General features: G+C 40.7%; 1 protein-coding gene across 1 annotated transcript in view; it reads right to left on the reverse strand.

Moving 5' to 3' along the window:
- Positions 1–13444, reverse strand: part of Snx2 (sorting nexin 2) — a 44965-nt gene extending 31521 nt beyond the window's left edge. Inside the window, exons 1-2 of the mRNA XM_021663720.2 lie at positions 13253–13444; positions 1303–1420 (exon numbers count right to left, since the gene is read on the reverse strand). Of these exons, the coding sequence (XP_021519395.1) occupies positions 1303–1420; positions 13253–13360 (226 nt within the window). The 5' untranslated portion in view covers positions 13361–13444. The remainder of the gene's footprint in view (positions 1–1302; positions 1421–13252) is intronic.
- Between the last annotated feature and the right edge of the window lie 5553 nt (positions 13445–18997).

Here is an 18997-nt window from a genome sequence, read left to right on the forward strand (position 1 = left end):
ATCTGTTATTCATTACATGGCCCAGGTTAGCCTCACATTCTCAGCAATCTTCTGCCACAGGCTCTCAAGCTGGAAATTATATGGACTTTTGTAATGAAGAATTGTACCTTCAAGCATACTTATACCAAGGGGTACAGAATTTGAATATGGACCACTACAAAAGTTGGTAACAGTAAAACGCAATAAAAGCCAATTTAATAAATTATGTTGCTAAATACAAAAATATTAGGGGCTGGAGAGATGGCTCAGTGATTAAGAGCACTCACTGCTTTTCCAAAGGTTCTGAGCTCAATTCCCAGCACCCACATGGTAGCTCACAACTGTATAATGCCATCTGGCGGTGTGCAGCTGTACATGCAAACAAAGTACCCATATCATAAAATATCTAAAATAAAATATTTTAAAAACACAAAAATATCTATTTTAATTTTGTACCAATATTAAAATTTTAATTTTTACTTTTCAATATTAAAATATTAACTTATACCTTAAATTAATTTTAAGACATAGTTATGAATCAAGCATTTAAGTTAGAATGAAGTATACCAGATTCTATCCTTATATCCAAAACAGACTCAACCATCAGCTTATCGAGCAACAAACCTAAACCACACAGTGATTCTTCCTTATTTTTTTATGTGTGTGGGTGTTTTACCTGCATGTATGTCTATACACCACATGTGTTCCTGGTACCAACAGACGCCAGAAGAAGGCATCAGCTCCCTGGGAACTGGAGTTAATAGATGGCTGTGAGCTACCATGTGGGTGCTTGGAAACAAACTGGGTCCTTCAGGAGAGCTCCTGAGGCATCTCTCTAGCACCCATGCAGTGATTCTTAAATTCATACTATGATTTTGCTTTGTGACAACTTGTAAGCAACAACAGTAACAAAAAGAACACATCACTACCTCCCCAGGTACGGCCAATACCACACACACTGTTCTCAAATGCCTCAAAATAAAGGGCACGTTTTCTTTTCCTAAAGGTCTGTAGGTATTTCTTACAGAATGACCTAACTAACTGTTCCTATCTTGCTAAGTCTTTGTTTGTTTTGGGTTGGTTACAGGTCTCACCCTATAAATTGGGCTGACCTTGAACTCAGCAATCCTCACACCTCAGTCTCCCAAATGCTAAGATTACAGGTATCAGCCATGTTGTGATTCACTTTCTAAGGTGTTACAGAAAGAGTTCCTATTAAGACACAGAATTTCAGTTACCTTAGTATTTTCTAACAGCATACATATTACAACTGGCTCTTACTTAAAAAAAAAAACAAAAACAAAAAACGGTAATGATAATTACCTGCAAAAAGGTCTTCTCTGTCATCGTCTAGCATGACTTCTACAGGTTTGGAGCCATTGGAGTTTGCACTAATATCTTCTGCAGGAAGACTGGCTGGTTCAGGAGATGATGGACTTGACTGTTAAAAGAACAATAATAGACAATAGATTGGGATGCTTAATTACTTTTCATTGTGTCTCTAGCTAAAGAAATATAGCATTTTTTAATTAGAGAGGAAAAGAGCAGCTATTTATATTTTCTAAGGTTTAAAATACACTTTAATGTATCCCCTTTGCTCAACAGTCACATAGCTCAAATATCATCCCTTTTAGAGACTAATTCATACGTAGTCATTAGCAAAACCATATCTATTCACAATGCAAGCAAATTCAGAACAAATCCCTTGATTTTATGAGTCAGCGTTTTTGTTTTTATTTTTCCGCTGGGGCAGATATATCAAAGTTCAAAGCCTGCCTTAAAATAAGAAAATTAAAGGTGCACATGGTGGTTTACACCTGGTCTCCCAGAATTTGGGAGACAGGCAAGAGGATTAAGAGTTCAATGGTGGCATATGGCTTTAATCCCAGCACTTTGGAAGGCAGAAGCAGGCAGATGTCTATGAGTTCGAGGCCAGCCTGGTCTATATGTCCTGGTCAAGAGAAACCCTGTCTTGAAAAACCAAGAATTCAAAGTCATCCCTAGCAAATTACTATAAGCTCAAGACTAGCTTGAGACCCTGCCTCAAATAAATCAAAATAAAAATAGAACCTGTGAGATGACTCAATCACAAAGGCTCTTTACTACCAAGCTTGACTCTGAGAGAACTGATTACAGAAGTCTCCTGATCTCCACAGGTGTGCTGTGGTATGCACAGATTTAACACTAGATGAATTATGTATGAATGCAGCCATGCCTAAGATTCTTCATTCTCCAAACTAAAATTATTTCATCTCCCAAAATACCTTTTTTTCCCCTTGAGACAAGGGGTCTCTTCATAGGTAATGTAGCCCAGGATGGACTTGAACTCAATCCTCAGGCCTTAGCCTCCCATGCACTTGCGTGTAGACGTGCTCTACACCCCTGGAAGATTAATTACTCTTCTCTTTTCTAATAAAGTTTGACTATGTAGATATAGACAGGCAGATATAGAAACTGAAACCCTCTTGCCTCACCATCCCAAATTCTGGGATTATGGGACTCTATCATACCCAGCTGTTTTTTCTACTTAGTGTTATACCCTATATGAAACTTTTCTGTACTGTACAGATTTGTATGTAGTAAATCACTTATTATAATATGCTTTTCCACTACAATTAACCTAATCTAGATGAACTACCCAAAGATATACCCAGAGATACTGTTCCATGGTGATTCTAAATCCCATTGAGTGGCAAGATTAAATGACACAGGTCTCAAGCATTCTGTAATTTAGATAGATAGACAGACAGACAGACAGACAGAGGGTTTATTTTGTATTTTCTTTTGATGTTTCTCTGTGTAGCCCTGGCTATCCTAGAACTCACCATGTCAGAGATCTTCCTGCCTCTGCCTCCAGAGAGCTGAGAAACGGTGTGTGCCACCATCACCCAGCTGGTAGAGATTCTTTATTTTAGATAAAAGGGTTTGTTGGGGAGGGGGAGTCAGATTTAAATTACAGGTACTTTCAGCCAGTCTATGGCTTACCTTTCTACATTAATAGTAGACCTACAACACAATTTCTTAATTTCATAGGGCAGAACTGTTTTATTTTATTTTTTTTTCTTTTGTGGTTAGTAAACATTTTGTAGGATGAATGATCTTTTTGTTTTTGTGGTGGTAGATATTGAGCCTCAGGCCCTGTACACAAGCCTGGCAAATACTCTTCTACTGAACCACATCCATAGCCCTTTAATTTTCTTTTAATAACATTCATCTTCTGGCATGGTGATGCATGCTGGTAATCTCAGTACTTTCTGGAGGCAGAGGCTACAAGACAAGATCCCATTTTTATTTATTGATACTGTCATAACTGTATATAGTGCACTGTGATAACATCTCTCTCCCCTTGAAAGCTGAGTAGAGAAAAAGAATTTAAAACAAACACAAACAGAAACAGAAACACACACACACACACACACTGTGATTCTACTCATTCAAACTCTACAACCGGGAAATCTATATAGATAGATTAATTGCTATGTTAAGGTTAGAGGGTGGAAAAACTGGACAGTTTAAGGACACAAAATTTCTTTCTAAAATAATGAAAATACTAAAAAACTGACTTTGTTAATAGATACACATATCTCGCTAAACTAAAAACTCAAATGTACACACAAATGGGTGAACCATATAGTTCATGAGCTGTACCTTAACAATGCTGTTTAGAAAAATCAGGTACAGCCAAGCCTGATGGCTCATGCTTGCAATGCCAGCACTTTCAAGGCAGAGACAGAACTGCTGAGAGTCTACAGCCATCCTAGGCTACCTATATAAGTGAGACCTTCTCAAAAAGACTAGCAAGATGGCTCAGTGCTGACAAGCCTGATGACCTGAGTTTAAGCCTTAGCACCCACATGGTGGAGACAACCAACCCCCATAAACTGCACTGCACACACACAAAACAACAACGAACAAACAGGGCTTCCAGGTGAGATAAAGGATTAGAAGCCCCATTAGTGTGATGGTAAAAGAAAACAGAACAGCACAAAATGTCTATTCCTACAAGAGACACTGCTACAAAGAATTTATTAAGCCAGGTATAATCTTTGTAAAAGCAGGCAGAAACGACTGTGACTGGTGTCCACCTCATCAGTAGAGCTATCAATGTTAGCGGCAACCATGAGGTATCTGTCCCCTACTATCCCCACAGTAACAGCTAGACTACCAAGGGCTAGACACATCTTTGGAAGTAAAACCCAAGACTATAAACAGCCTTAAGATCAGTTTTATGAAGTCCATGACACAGCTGTAAATGGGCTCTCCCCCTCTCCCCCTACCTCTCACTCTCTCCCCAAAACACACACACACAAAAAAAATAAAACAAAAAACAAAAAAAAAAAACAAAAAATGTTAAGATAGAAACTAGCACACTGGATTAAAAACAAGAACCATTTTATTTACTGCCTCTAAGAAATGAATCTCATCAAAGATAGAGTGAAACCTTGGGGTGAAAGGATAAAGGTATTCCAAACAAAAGGAACTTAAAAGTAAGCAGATGTCACTGTTAATCTGACAAAACAGAGTTTGAATTCAACTAATCCAAAGAGATAAGGAAAATAACTTCATAGTGATTAAGAAAACAATCCATCAAGAATACAATTGCACAGAATATGGGTGTGCCATATTCTGTGTTTCACATAATACTAGACCTATAAGGTTAGAGATTAACTCCAAAATAGCAAGTGAATAACACCAACCTCCTACTCTCGCCAACCAGCCCACGGAACTTTCTCTAAATCAAGGCACAAGTCTTAACAAATACAGGAAAACAATTTTTGTCTTCCAGATAAGAATGGAATAAAATAGAAATCAACAGCTATAAAATTCACTATGGAAACTGAAAAACACACTATCAAATAATGGATGGGTCATCAAAAAATATCAAAAACAGGCTGAGACCAAGCTTCAATTGGGCAAATACTTCCTAGCAATGCACAAGGAACTGGATTTTAAGACCCACCAATGCATAAACTAGATGTGGTGGCATAGACCTGTAATACTAGTACTCTGGAGGTAGAAGCAAGAGGATCACAAGTTCAAGGTCTATCTAGCAAATTTGAGGCTGGGCTGAGACCCTGTCTCAGTAACAACCCCCCCCCCAAAATTCCTAAAAGTCAAATGAAAACTCAGCATACTAAAAACCTGTGATACAATAGAAGCAGTCCTAAGAGTTTAGACAAGCACCGCATTATAAAATCAGTGGGTAGGCATAATGCCTCGCAGGTATACACACCTGTCACCAAGTCTGTCAACTTGAGTTTGCTTCTTAAAAGTATGTACTACTAGAGGGAGGAAAATTATTTTCCCAAGTTCTCTGTCCTCCCCATGCGTACACACGTATGCATGCACATACACACAAACAAATACTTTTAACTTAAAAATCAAGGCTGCAGAGATGATTAGGTGGATAAGAATACTTGCTGCTCTTGCAGAGAACCTGGGCTCAGTTCCCAGCACCCACATCATCAGGTAGCTCACAATCACCTGTAACTCCACTTCCATAAGAGTCAACTATCTCCTCTGGACTCTGTGGGCACCATGCCTGAATGTGATATGAGGATATATATGTTATATATATGTGGGCAAAATACCCACATACATTATAAAACAAACAAACAAACAAACAAACAGGACTCATCTATTTGCTGCATCTAAGAAATGTGCTTCACCATCAAAGACAAATGAAACTTCAGAGTGAAAAGTATGGAAAAAAACATATTCCAAGGAAAGAAAAACAGGAAGTAAATGTCTCACACTGCTAACATCTGACAAAATGGACTTCAAAAGGTAAAAACTGTCTCTTTATAATGATGAGGGATCAATCCACTAAGAAGACTTCACAATTTAAAGATACACACAGAACACGGGTGCACCCAATTCATACAACAAATGCTACTAGGTAAAAGATCAAATTAACCCTAAAACAATAATGGTGACATTAATACTCTATACTCAACAATCAGGTAGGTCATCCCACCAAAACAAATAACTACAAACACTCAAACGTGGAAGGGGAGAATCAATTCCACAAAGTTGTTCACTTAGCTCTATACCACATGTACTGTGGTGTGTACAACTATGTACATCCTGATACAGAGAGAGAGAGCGAGAGCAAGGGTGAGAGAGAGAGAGAAAGAGAGAACTTAAAAATAAAAACAAAGCCAGGCTGCGGTCAACCATGCCTTTAATCCCAGCACTCAGGGGGCAGAGGCAGGCAGATCTCTGAGTTCCAGGACAGCCTTGTCTACCGGGTGAATTGTAGGACAGCCAGGGCTACACAGAGAAACTTTGTCTCAAAAAAAAAAAATCAACTACATAAATAAATAATTTTTCAAAGTGAATAAATTATAAAAAATAAAAGGAAGGAAGGAAGGAAGGAAGGAAGGAAGGAAGGAAGGAAGGAAGGAAGGAAGGAAGGAAGGAAGATTGTTGAAAGCCAGAGTTAAGTGACATCACAGATCAAGGAATCTGAAAAACATCTACAGAACATTTCACTCAAATATTAGAGAATACACATTCTTTTCAGTAGCCATGTAACTTTCTCTAAAATAGACCCTATTAGGACACAAAGAGGGAAAAACTCAAATAACTTTTTAATGTTGCCAATTTGGCTACAATGTAATAAAGGTAGAAATCAAAAGCAACAGAAACTACAGAAAATATATAAACTCAAGGAAATTAAACAAAACCCAACTGAATGATAAATGGGTCTCTAAAGAAATCAAGAAGGAACAAATTTTTTACATTCCTAGAATTGAATGAAAATGAAGAGAACATATCAAAATCTATGGAATATAATGAAAGCAGTCCTAGGAGGAAAGTCCATAATTGGGCTCTCATACAACCTTAGTACCCTGGAAAAACAAGAACAAGGCAAACCCAAAGTTCATATATGACAAGAAATAATATCAGGAAATAAATAACATAGACATTTTTTAAAATACAAAAACAAAAAACCCCCAGCAATGATGATTCTTTGAAAAGATACTAAGATTAATAAACATATTGTCAAACTAAAGGAACAGGAGAAGTAAACAAAATTAATAAAATTAGAGATGAAAAGGTAGAGAAAGGTAGAGATTCAATGAAAACAGGGAAAATCTGGGCTGGTGAGAGATGACTCAGCAGGTAAAGGCTCTCAGCCAAGCCCCACAACCTACCTAATGAAAGCTCAGTGCCTACATAATGGGATCAATTCCCAAAATTCATCCTGTCTGCCACACATGCACTGTGCGTAGCACACACCCCAAACCCCAATACAGTGAAAAATAATCAGTCATAAAATCATAAGGATATACACTAAAGATATGTACTTCCGGACTAGAGAGAGCAATACTTGCTGTCCTTCTAGAACCCATGTCTGGTGGGTTACAAGGCCCATAACTCCAGATTCTAAGACATCTCATGTTCTCTTCTGGCCTTCATAGGAACCCACATAAATGGAGCATTCACTCACATGCACAGACACACATAAAAATAATAAAAATAAATCATTTTTAAGTTTAAAATATTCTACTAAATTTGAAAACCAAAAGGATATTGATTTCTAGGTGCATATGACTAACTGAAATTAAACTAAAATATATAGTTAAACTAAAATATAACCAGGTCTGTAACAAGCAAGACTTAAGCAGTAATAAAAATCTTCCACCTAGGGCTGGAGAGATGGCTTAGAGGTTAAGGGCAGTGGTTGCTCTTCTAGAGGTTCTGAATTCAAATCCCAGCAACCACATGGTGGCTCACAACTATCTTTGAGATCTGGTGCTCTCTTCTGGCCTGCAGGCAGAACACTGTATACAAAATAAATAAATAAATCTTAAAAAATAAAAATCTTACATCTAAAAAATTCAGCTACAGATGCATTTCACTACAGACTTCAGCAAACTTTTAAGAAGAATCAACAATAATCATACTCAAAGTATTCCATAAAATAGAAGAATGCATTCTTCCACACTCTTATGACTGCAGTGTTATGTTGATGCCATAACCAGATAAAGACACAACAACAAAAAGAGAATATTACAGACTGGTCTCCCTGATGAAAATAGATACATACATCAATAAAATACTTGTAAATCAAATTCAAGATCACATCAAAAAAGGTAATTCAGGGATAGGAGAGATGGCTCAAACACAGGTTACATATGAGCACTTGTTACTCCTGCAAAGGAACCCAGGGTCCACCAGCACCCAAATGATGGCCCACGACTACCTGTAATTCTAGTTATTCCAGATGCCTTCTGCTAAGGCACCAGCTATGCACAGAGTATATGTACATAAATGCAGGCAAAAAAAAAAAAAAAACAACAGATAAAGGTAATTCAGGCTGGAAAGATGGCTCACTAAATTAAGACTACTTACTGCTCTTTCCAAAGACCCAGGTTGAATTCCCAGCACCCACATGATGGCTCACACTGTCTATAACTCCAGTTCCAGGGAATCCAACACCTTCTTCTTCTGCATACAGTGTACATACATATACTCAGGCACACAGACACATAATTTTCTCTCAAAAAAGTAATTAATCATGATCAAGTTGGCTTCATTTCAGTGATGCAGAGATAGAAAATGTTATCTATCACATGAATAGATGCAAGGCAAGATGTCACAAGATATTTCAACAGATGCAAAAAAAGGCTTTTGACAAAATCCTCCATGATAAAAGCTCAAAGAGACTAACAATGGAAGGAACATACCTCAACATAACGAAGGCTACATACGAGTCTCTAGTCAACGTCATGCTAACTGGGGATAAGTTCACAGCACTTCTACTAATATCAGGGACAGCAAGAACATTCGCTCTAACATTCCTACTCGGCGCAGTGCTTGAAGTCCTGGCTGGAACAGTAAGTCAGGAAGTCAAGAGAATGAAATAAAAGAAATGCAAATAGAAAAGATATCGATTATCTTTATTTGCAGATGATACACTTTTATTTAATAGACTCTACCAGAAAAATTTTTGGATCTGATAAACATTTCCTGCATTATGCCAGGAGAAACTGATATAGTAAAATCAGCAGTTTTCCTACTTACTAATAACAAAAATGCCAAGCAAGAAACGATGAAAAAGTCCCATTACAATTCTCTACAAATAAATAAGTAAATATAAACATATCTTGGAATAAACCTAACCAAGGAAGTAAATAACCTCTACAAAAAAAAAATATAAAACCAGTGAAGAAACAGATCTGAAGACACCAGGAAATGAGATGACTTCCCACACTCACAGATCAAGAGAATTACTATTATGAAGACCGGCCTACCTTCTTCCTTCCTTGCTTTTTTTTTCAAGCCAGGGTTTCTCTGTGTAGCCTTGGCTGTCCTGGACTCACTTTTGTAGACCAGGGTGGCCTCAAACTCATAGAGATCCACCTGCCTCTGCCTCCCAGAGTGATGGGATTACAGGTGTGCGCCACCTTGCCCGGCTGAAGATCTAGCTTTCAAAAGGCAATCTATAGCTTCAATGCAATTCCTAACAAAACTCCAGCAAGATCCTTTACAGAAATATAAAGGAAAATGAGATTCACATGGAAGCATTAACAAACTGAAAGGAAAGCAAAGAACAATACTGCAGTCATACCTGATTTCAAGTTATAGTATAAAACATGGCACTAGCAAAAAGCAAGCATGTACAGCACTGGAGTAAAATAGAGGACCTAGCTATTAATCCATGCAACTAGAGCCATCTTATTTAAAAAATAATTTTTTAAGTCAGGCACCATAGCACACACCTATAATCTCAGCACCCAGGGAGGCAGGGGCAGGCAGATGTCTGTGCATTCGAGGCCAGCCTGGTTTACAAAGTAAGTCCAGGACAGCCAAGACTACACAGAGAAACCCTGTCCCCCAAAATAGATAGATAGATAGATAGATAGATAGATAGATAGATAGATAGATAGATAGATAGATAGATGTGTACACACACACACATATATATAAATTTTTAAGTTTACATTTATTGAGGGGATCAGGGGCACTTGCATGCCATAGCAGGCATAGAGGTCAGAGGGCAATGTGTGGAGAATTGGTTCCCTCCTTGGGAACTAAACTGTGGTCATCAGGCTTGATGGCAAGTGTCTTTACACTCTAAGCCATCTCACCAGCTCCCAACCACCAGATTTTCGACAAGGATGTCCAAAATTACACAACTGAAAAGACGCCCTCTTCAACAAATGGGATTGGAAAATTGGCTATCCATGTGTTAAAGAACAAAAGTGGATCTCTATTTCTCACCTTGTACAAAAGTCAACTCCAAATGCATGAAAGATCCTAATACATGGGGAAGCAGAGGTATGTATATTTGTGAGTTTGAGGCCAGCGTGGTCTACAAAAAGAGTCCAGGACAGACAGGGCTATTACACACACACACACACACACACACACACACACACACACACACGTGTCTCAAAAAAAACAAAACAAAAACAACCTAATACAAGACCTGAAGCTCTAAAACTATTAGAGGAAAAATAGGGAAATGCTGGCACAACAAGGACTTTCTGAAAAGGACACCACTACTTCAGAAAACAATACTAACAACTTACAAATGAGACTTCAGAAAATTAAAAAGCTTCTACACAGCAATGGAAATGTACTAAGTGAAGAGACAACCTACAGAATAGGAAAAAATCCTCATACATCAGACAGAAGATTAAAATCCAGTATAAAGAACTCAAAATACAAGAAATCAAACATTCCAATCAACAAGTAAGCTAACAGGCCAGACATACCTTTAATCCCAGCATTCAGGAGGCAGAGGCGGGCGTTTCTCTATGAGTTAGAGGCCAGTCTAATTTATATACTAAGTTTCAAATCAGCCAGAACTATTCAGTGGGAGCCTGTCTCAACATAAATAAATAATAAATAGTTCTCTACGGTGTCCTACAGAAACAGAGTAAGTACAGCATCTATATAGGGCTAGGAATGTCACGTTCAATCTAAGTACAAGAAAAGAACCATTCTATAATCTGGAGAGGTAGTGTTTTTTTTTTTTTTTTTTTTGGGGGGGGTTGGGGGTTTGCTTGTTTGTTTGTTTTAGTTTTTCAAGACAGGGTTTCTCTGTGTAACCCTGGCTGTCCTGGAACTCTGTAGACAAAGCTGGGCTCAAACTCAATAGACCCAACTGCCTCTGCCTCCCAAGCACTGGGCCTAAAGGCAACTGTCACAACTGGGGGTCTATGGTGGTACTTGTTTGTAATGTGAGCATTCAGGCTCAGGCAAAAGGAATTAGTTCTGCATCAATCCAGGCTACAAAGAGAGATCTGGTCTCAAAAGGAAAAAGGCATATGTTAACCATACAGAATTCCAGCCAGGTATATTCATCTGTGCATGAATACTGTGCAATCTTCTGCACCTCAGTGTAAGAAGCATTGTGCAAAGGAGAAGTGGAGTGATGGCACAGCATCCCTCACAGACACTTCCCAAACATTTTGAAGGGGGGTGGAGAGGATAAACCATGCATGATAACCTGAAAAATTTTAAACCGAATCTGAAACTCTCACAATCACTACCACTTTCTTAAAATGAATCCATAAGAAAAGGGGTTTAAATCAACAACCACTTAACTTTCTTTGCAACTTTCTCAAGTGTATAAACCAAGATAAATCTGTTCATAACAAAACTCTGCAGACTTTCTCTGATACAGATTATAGTTCTTTTTATTCTGCGTAGTGTGTCTAAAAAGAACAATGGAGGTTTTTAGGACATGCAGTTATGTTCAACACACGTTAAGCTACATAAAACATATCAAGGGCTACAAAGACACGCCCCCTGCCCAGAAAAATATATTCTGCAAAGTAATTTTAACTAATTTTAGAAGATGATGGTTTGGGCAATTAAATCATCATTAGCTATATTAAGATACAAATATGAAAGATTTTGTTCAGAACATGTCAGTGATCAAGGCACTATCTGAGGAATTTATAATCTGTGGGGAAGTGAGGTCTGACTTCACCACTACATAAAAATGAACAGCATGTGGTCAGTGGTGACTATTTCCTGAAGTTTTCAATTTCTGGCCATTTAAGTTCAGATAATGGGTGTTTTACAGTTATTTCCATTTGATCTGGTGCAGAACTGAACAGACCAACCAAGCTTATACTATATAAACTTATAAACACATAAACTTACAAAACTTTATAAGACAGTAGAGGGCTGGGGAGATGGCTAAACTGATAAAAGTGCTTTGCCAACCAAGCCTGACAATGGTGGAAGTAGGAAAACAAACCCCAAAAGTTGTGCTTTGGTTTTCATAAGCAAGCTCTGGTACTCGTACACACACACAAACACACACACACACCTCAAATACATATAATTTAAAAAAAAAAAAAACTACAGCTGGGGTAAACAATCTTCTGAGAAAGGTGCTTACATGCTTAAAATTAGGATTTCCGCTGTATGTGCTCTCACCCAATGTAAAGCAATTCAAATGTGACTAGAAAAAGGCGGACCAATACAGCTAAACGCAGTGTTTCCTTTGACAAAAACAGGAACAGTCGACTACAGAGATCGCTGACCATGCGAAAAAAGAGGAAAAAGGAGTGGAGATCTGTTTCTGTTTCTCCCCTGGTAATTAAAAACCAGTTTCCTGGAGTACTCCTTCGAGTTAGTACTTTTCAAACACTGTGGTCCCTAAGCGGTGGCTCACGTCGGCTAATCTCAGCACTAGGAAAGGGAAGAGGCAGGAAGATCAGAGGTTCGAAGCCATCCTCAGTTACCGACTGAGTTCGAATCCAGCCTCCGCTGCACAAGCCCCGGCCTCGACGAAGTCTCCTAACTCAAATGCACTTACCTAGCTCCAAGAGAACTAACAGTCCATGAAGGACGCTGACAGCGAAGAGCGCACCCGCACCTCCCCGGGGGCCCTCGGACCACTGAGCGTGCACTTCCCCGCTCTCCCCTGGCAGGGCACACCCTCCGGCGGGCAGAGAAACGAGCACCTCTCCCCGGGCCGGCCCGGGAAGCGGAGACAAGCTCGTCCTGCCTGGAGGAAGAGGCGCCAAAGACACGGAGGCCCGGGAGCCGGCAAGCTCGGGCGTTCGGTCCGCGGGTCCGGGCGCCTGCAGGATGAGGTCAGCTCCCAGGCCCGCAGGCTGCTCTCCCGGGACCCGGCCGCCCAGGCCGAGCCCAGCCCCCGCGGCAGGCACCTGAGGTGCGGCCGGCGTCACAGGTGTCACCGGACCTGGCCTGGCCAAACCCGCGAGCCGGGAGGGACGAGCCGCCACGGGGGAAAGGCGAGACGCCCGGCGCGGCCTCCTCGGCGGGGCCGCCTCACCTCGAGGGTGGAGACGGTGCTGGTGAACAAGTCCTCTCCGTCCTCCAGCTCCTCCAAGTCGGTGGGCTTCACGTCCCCCAGCGGAGGAGGTTCCCTCTCTGCCGCCATCTTCGCTGGCCTGGACGACTGCAAGAGCCGGGCCTCGCGGACCTGTCACGTGAGCACGCAAGGCAGGGCTGGCGCGCCGACCCGCGGGCTGCCCCGCCTCCCGGCCCGCCCCTCGGGCCCGCCCCTCGAGGCCCCGCCCCGGGAACGAGGCCCCGCCCCCGGCCGAGGCAGGGCTTGCCCCGCAGCGCCGAGCTGGCCCTGCCCCTTCGCCGCTCCTCCGGCTTCCTCGCCTGGATTTTGGCATCCTGACTCCCTGCATGCCGACCAGACTCAAAGTACAAAAATCTAATACGTGTTACTCCAGGACTAGGAAGTAGCAGAGCTTAGACACCAGTCTTTGAGCTTGGCTTGCACACAGATTCAGGGCAAGAAATGTTACCAGAGAGGTCCAAAAGAACTTGTGACTCATGGAAGTTTTTTCTCCCTGTACTGTCCAGTACTGCACACACAGCTTGCAAGGGCCCTTGGAATGTGAGCTGCTAATTTCATTTTAATGTATTTATATCTGAAAAGCTCCACATGGCCAGTAGCTGCCTGTTACTGCAGCTTCAGATAATTAAAGGGTCCTGGGGTGGGCACGTCCCTTCATTCACACACTGCCTGCCTAGCACGTGCAAAGTCCTGGTGTGATCATCAGCGTTGCACAGAATCAAAACCCGGTGTGGCGGGACTCGGAGACGCGAGCCTTTAATCCCAGCATTTGAGAGGCACAGGCAAGTAGATCTCTGTGAGTTCAAGGCCAGTGTGGTCTACAAATGGAGTTCCAGAACAGCCAGGGCTACACTCAGAGAAACCCTTCCTCAAAAAACAAAAACAAAACAACAAACAAGCAAACAAACAAGAACTGGTGTAACGGCCTGTGTCTACCTTTCAAACACTTGGGAGGAGGAAGCAGGAGGATTAGAAGTTCCGGGAGTTCCAGGCCAGCCTGGACAACATTAGATCCTGTCTCACAAAATACAGACATAAACAATGCAAAGAAGGGACCCTGAATAAATTGTTATTGGTATATTGCTGCAATTTCATTAACTGTACAATATTTTATTCCCGCTTTGGGGGGAGTTTTGGGTTTTTTGTTTGTTTGTTTGTTTTGTTTGGATTATAAATTATGTCAGTATAAAGTCTAGAGTGCCCTCGAGTGTATGCTATGTGCCAATATGGCAAGCAAGCCATTTTTTTTTTCCCTCTTCCCTTTTATCTGTTTCCATACAGGGTCTCACTGTGTAGTTCTGGCTAGCCGGGAAGCAGGTTGGATTTCAATCTTCCTCCAGGATCCTGTCTGCCTCTGAGCGCTGGGATTAAAGGTGTGTGCCACTGTGCCTAAGTATTGTACTTCAGCAAACTCAGAAGGGTCAATTACCTCCGGTGCTTTAGGACTCTTGGAGTGTTAGTTCTCTACCCAGACTGGTAGTAGATTCCATTCCCTAGATCAACCTTGCCCTGACCATAGCAACTGTAACATTATCTCCAGCACAACAAACAGAAGGGTCAATCACCTGCTTATTGAGCTTGATCTCCAACAATTGGGCTTGCTCTCTCTGGCTTATGCCCTGTGGTGATTTGAATGAAAATGTTCCCCATGGGCTCGTAGTACTATTTAAAAGAGCTTCTGTGTGGGTACTGGGAAATGAACCTGGATCGTCTAGAAGAACAATCACTATTCTTAACTGCAGAGCCGTCAACCCCATTTGATGAGTTATGTTAGTATTTACGGCCACACTGGTTTTTTTTTGTCATTGTTTTAAAATAATTCTTAAAAATAGATTTATCTTAATTTCATGTGTGTGACTATTTTGCCTGCATGTGTATGTACCACATGCCTGCCCATGGAAACTAGAAAAGGGCTTTGGTCTCCTCCAACTGGAGTTCCATATGCTTGTGAGCTGCCATGTGAGAGCTGGAACTCTGACCCAGGTCTGCTGTAAAACAACAAAATCAAGTGAGCAGGGTGCAGCGACAGGCTCCTGTAATCCCAACACAATGGGAGGCACAGGCAGGCGGATCTCTGTGAGTTCCAGGCCAGGCTGGTTTACAAAGTGAGCCCAGGACAGCCAAGGCTACACAGAAAAACCCTGTCTCAAAAAGCCAAAAAAAAAACCAAAAAAACAAAACAAAACAAACAAACAAAAAAAAAAAACAGTGGTTCAGTAGGTAAAGACACGTGGCACAAATCTCATGTCCCAAAGGGAACTCACATGGTAAAAGGAGAGAATCAACTCCCATTAGTTGTTCTTTCACCTCCATAAGCACAGCGTAGCAAACATCCATCCATACACGTAACACATACATACATACATATATATGCAAAAAATAATTTTCCAGTAGAACATTATCAATGAGCTAAAGAAGGGAAGATTCAATATTTTCTAGAGATGTATTTTATGGATGCAGAAGCTTGGGATGGAGTTTTTTATTTAAATAACCTAAAACAGGAATAGAAAAAAGAACATTTGAAAGACTCAAGAAAATAGAATATAAATGGTAAAAAATCTAAAAGAAAATAAAAGTATTAATAAAAGTCATTGAAGTCATTGACATGACTTTTTTTTTTTTTCAGTTCTAATCATGAACCCTGTCTCCAGTATCAGAGATACTCCTTTTTTTTTTTTTTTTGGTCTGTCTGTTTGTTTGTTTTTTTGAGACAGGGTTTTTCTGTGTACTAGTCCTGGCTGTTCTGGACTCTCTTTCTAGACCATGCTGGCTTCGAACTCACAAATATCCACCTTCCTCTGCCTCCCAAGTGCTCATATTAAAGGCATGTGCCACCATGCCCAGCCATGAGACACTATTATTCAACTACAGATTATATCTTTCTGCCTTTCTGTCCTTCCCATGATGCCCTATACAATTAAGTACTCAAATAACCTATATTGATAGGTTATTTGACTAAAAATAATAAATCTAACAAAGAAAATAAACCCAGTTCTTTTAAATCAGAGGAAGCAAATTGCTAGTATGTAAGCCTGACACAAATGTATTTTACTGGGCTCTCACTATCTATCTATCTATCTATCTATCTATCTATCTATCTATCTATCTATCTAGTGATATACATATGCTCTTAATTAACATATGTTAATTAAAGCAATATTAATAAACAGTAAACAAAAATAAAGAGAACTCAAAGCCAGGCATGGTGGTATATGCCTTTAAACCTCAGGAGGCAGAGGCAGGCAGATCTCAGTGTTTGAGGACACCGTGGTCTACAAAGCATACAGGATAGCAACAGCTACATGGAGAAATTCTGTCTCAAATAAATAAACAAATAATTTTTTTTCTTCTTTCATAGTCAGGAATTACCATGTGGTAAAGGCCTGGCCAGCCCATTTCCTGTACACAAAGTTGTACTGAATAAAAATTCCAGGAAAGCATTGCCTCAGACTAAGCTCCTATACTGGAACAGACAAGGCTAGAAGTCAAAGTGGGGAGCTGGGAATATAGTCCAGTGTTAGAACATTTGCCTGGAATGTGAAACACCCTGGATTTGGTGGTTAGTAGGAATTCTGGGGAGTCCTATCAGGAAGACATGTGTTCTGAGGGGACTTGGACCCTTCTTTAGGATTCTAAGTCTCATTGATAAAAAGATTGAAGAACAGATTCAGAAATAGGTTCCAGGGCAATTTTATTTAGAGTTTAAAAGAAAAAAATGCCAGGCAGGCAAGCTGTAACTTTTAGTAGCTACGTGGAGGAGGGAGATGGAGAAAAAGAATAAATGCCTTTTTAGTCAGGAGCAGAGGTTCACTGAGCAAGTGGCCACATGGCAAAGGTGGAGTTGGGGAGACAGAGAGCTTCAGAGAACTAGTGAAAAATACCAAAGTACAAGAGAAAGCATATTGGGCTCCACCCAGCATCAAAAAGAAAAAGACAAAAGAGAAAAAGTAAAAATATGCCTTTCTCATCAGGCCAACTTAATACAGCCTGGTGCTGGATCTGTAGTAACTGCACAAAGGGCTGAGATTTGGGGAAAGAAAAGTACAGTATCTCATTAAAGAAATAATAATTCCTCCCATTTCTTTGGAGAGGTATTGTGTGAATCCATTTTCCAGAAGGACGGGGTTTTTAGCCAAGTGATTGGCAGAGCAACTGGGTTACCTCCAGTGCTTTAGGACTCTTGGAATGTTAGTTCTCTACGCAGGCTGGCAGTAGATTACATTCCCTAGATCAACCTAGCCCTGACCATAGCAACTGTAACATTATCTCCAGCACAACAAACAGATCATAGTAAGTCAACGGTGAAGTCACTCACACCAGCTTGCCCTAAACTAAAACAAACCATTTAATTGGGTATCCAAAGGATAAGGAAAGTAACCGGCCCATCCCCAGACATGCTGTCTCTGCCTTACTGCTAACACACAAGAGAAAGGATAAACTGCAATATTAAACATCAGTTAATCCATGAGTTTTCTGTTGTTCCATCAGCAGCAACTCTGAAATGATCTGCTTTTGGGTTCTTCTAACAGGAATTAGGAGTAAAGTTAACCTTCTTTTCTAGGCAGCTAGTTAGGTTTCTCGGTCCAAGGAAAGCAAGAGTATATCCTAGCAAATCCGGTAGTCAACGTCTAAGAACTCCGAAGTTTTACAAAATGAACCCCACCTAATCAGTGAGCTTAGGAGCTAAAACCTCTCTTGCCTGATTTCTCTTTTCCCTCTCCTTTACTTACCCTTTCCTGTTTTGTTTTTGTTTGTCCCCACCCACCTCCTTGTTCTGGGGATGATCTGGAACTGGCAGTTCTCCTTCTTTAGCCTCCAGAGTGCTGACTGAACATGTACCTGGCTTCTTTTTCATTCATCCCTTTTCTGTCAGAAAACCAACTTCTGCTCAGACTAACACCTACTCTACTTTGTGGACTGAAATGCTGCCTGATTTCAGAACTGAAAATAAAATAAAGGGAATACTCTGTCATTTTTTTTTCCAACCCCAAGACCACATGAGACTTTACAAAAAAATAAATAAACAAACAAATTAAAACCAAATAATCAAATAAAATAACTACAAATTGGTCATGGTGGTACATGCCTGTAATCCTAGCACTCAGGATGATCTCTAGCTCAGGCAAGTCTGGGCTACATGGTAAGAAGCTGGGGGTGAGATAGGGATGGACTTGGAGGGATTTGGGATGGTGCAGCAGTGAAAGGCACTGCTTGCCAACAAATGCAAGCTTGATGACCTGACTTGAACCCCGTGGGACCCACAGGGCGGAAGGCCCTGACCTCCACACATCCGTCATAGCATGCTGCTTCCCCAACCCCTCTAAAAACAACAACAGATTGTGATTAAAAAATTTAGAATGTAGATGTTTTAACATGATAAACGTTATTTCCAGGTTCAACAAAGAGATGTGCTGAGATGGATTTGTGGCGCAGTATCCTTTAAGTATAATGAACAGCCACTCACAGTGAGGGGGTGTCTAGGATAGAAGATTCAACAGGCAGCTGGGTATGGTGGCAAAAGCCTTTAATCCCAATCCCAGCACTTGGGAGGCAGCAGCAGGCCTGTGAGTTCAAGGTCAGCCTGGCCTTCAATGCTAGTTCCAGGACAGCCAGGGCTACCTAGAGAGACCCTGTCTCATAAAAGGAAAAAAAACAAAAGAGATACCACAACCGGAAGAACAGTATAGACTTTGGGGCCATTTCTGA

Source organism: Meriones unguiculatus, chromosome 2 (genome assembly GCF_030254825.1).
Source record: "Meriones unguiculatus strain TT.TT164.6M chromosome 2, Bangor_MerUng_6.1, whole genome shotgun sequence".
Taxonomy (NCBI): Eukaryota; Metazoa; Chordata; class Mammalia; order Rodentia; family Muridae; genus Meriones; species Meriones unguiculatus.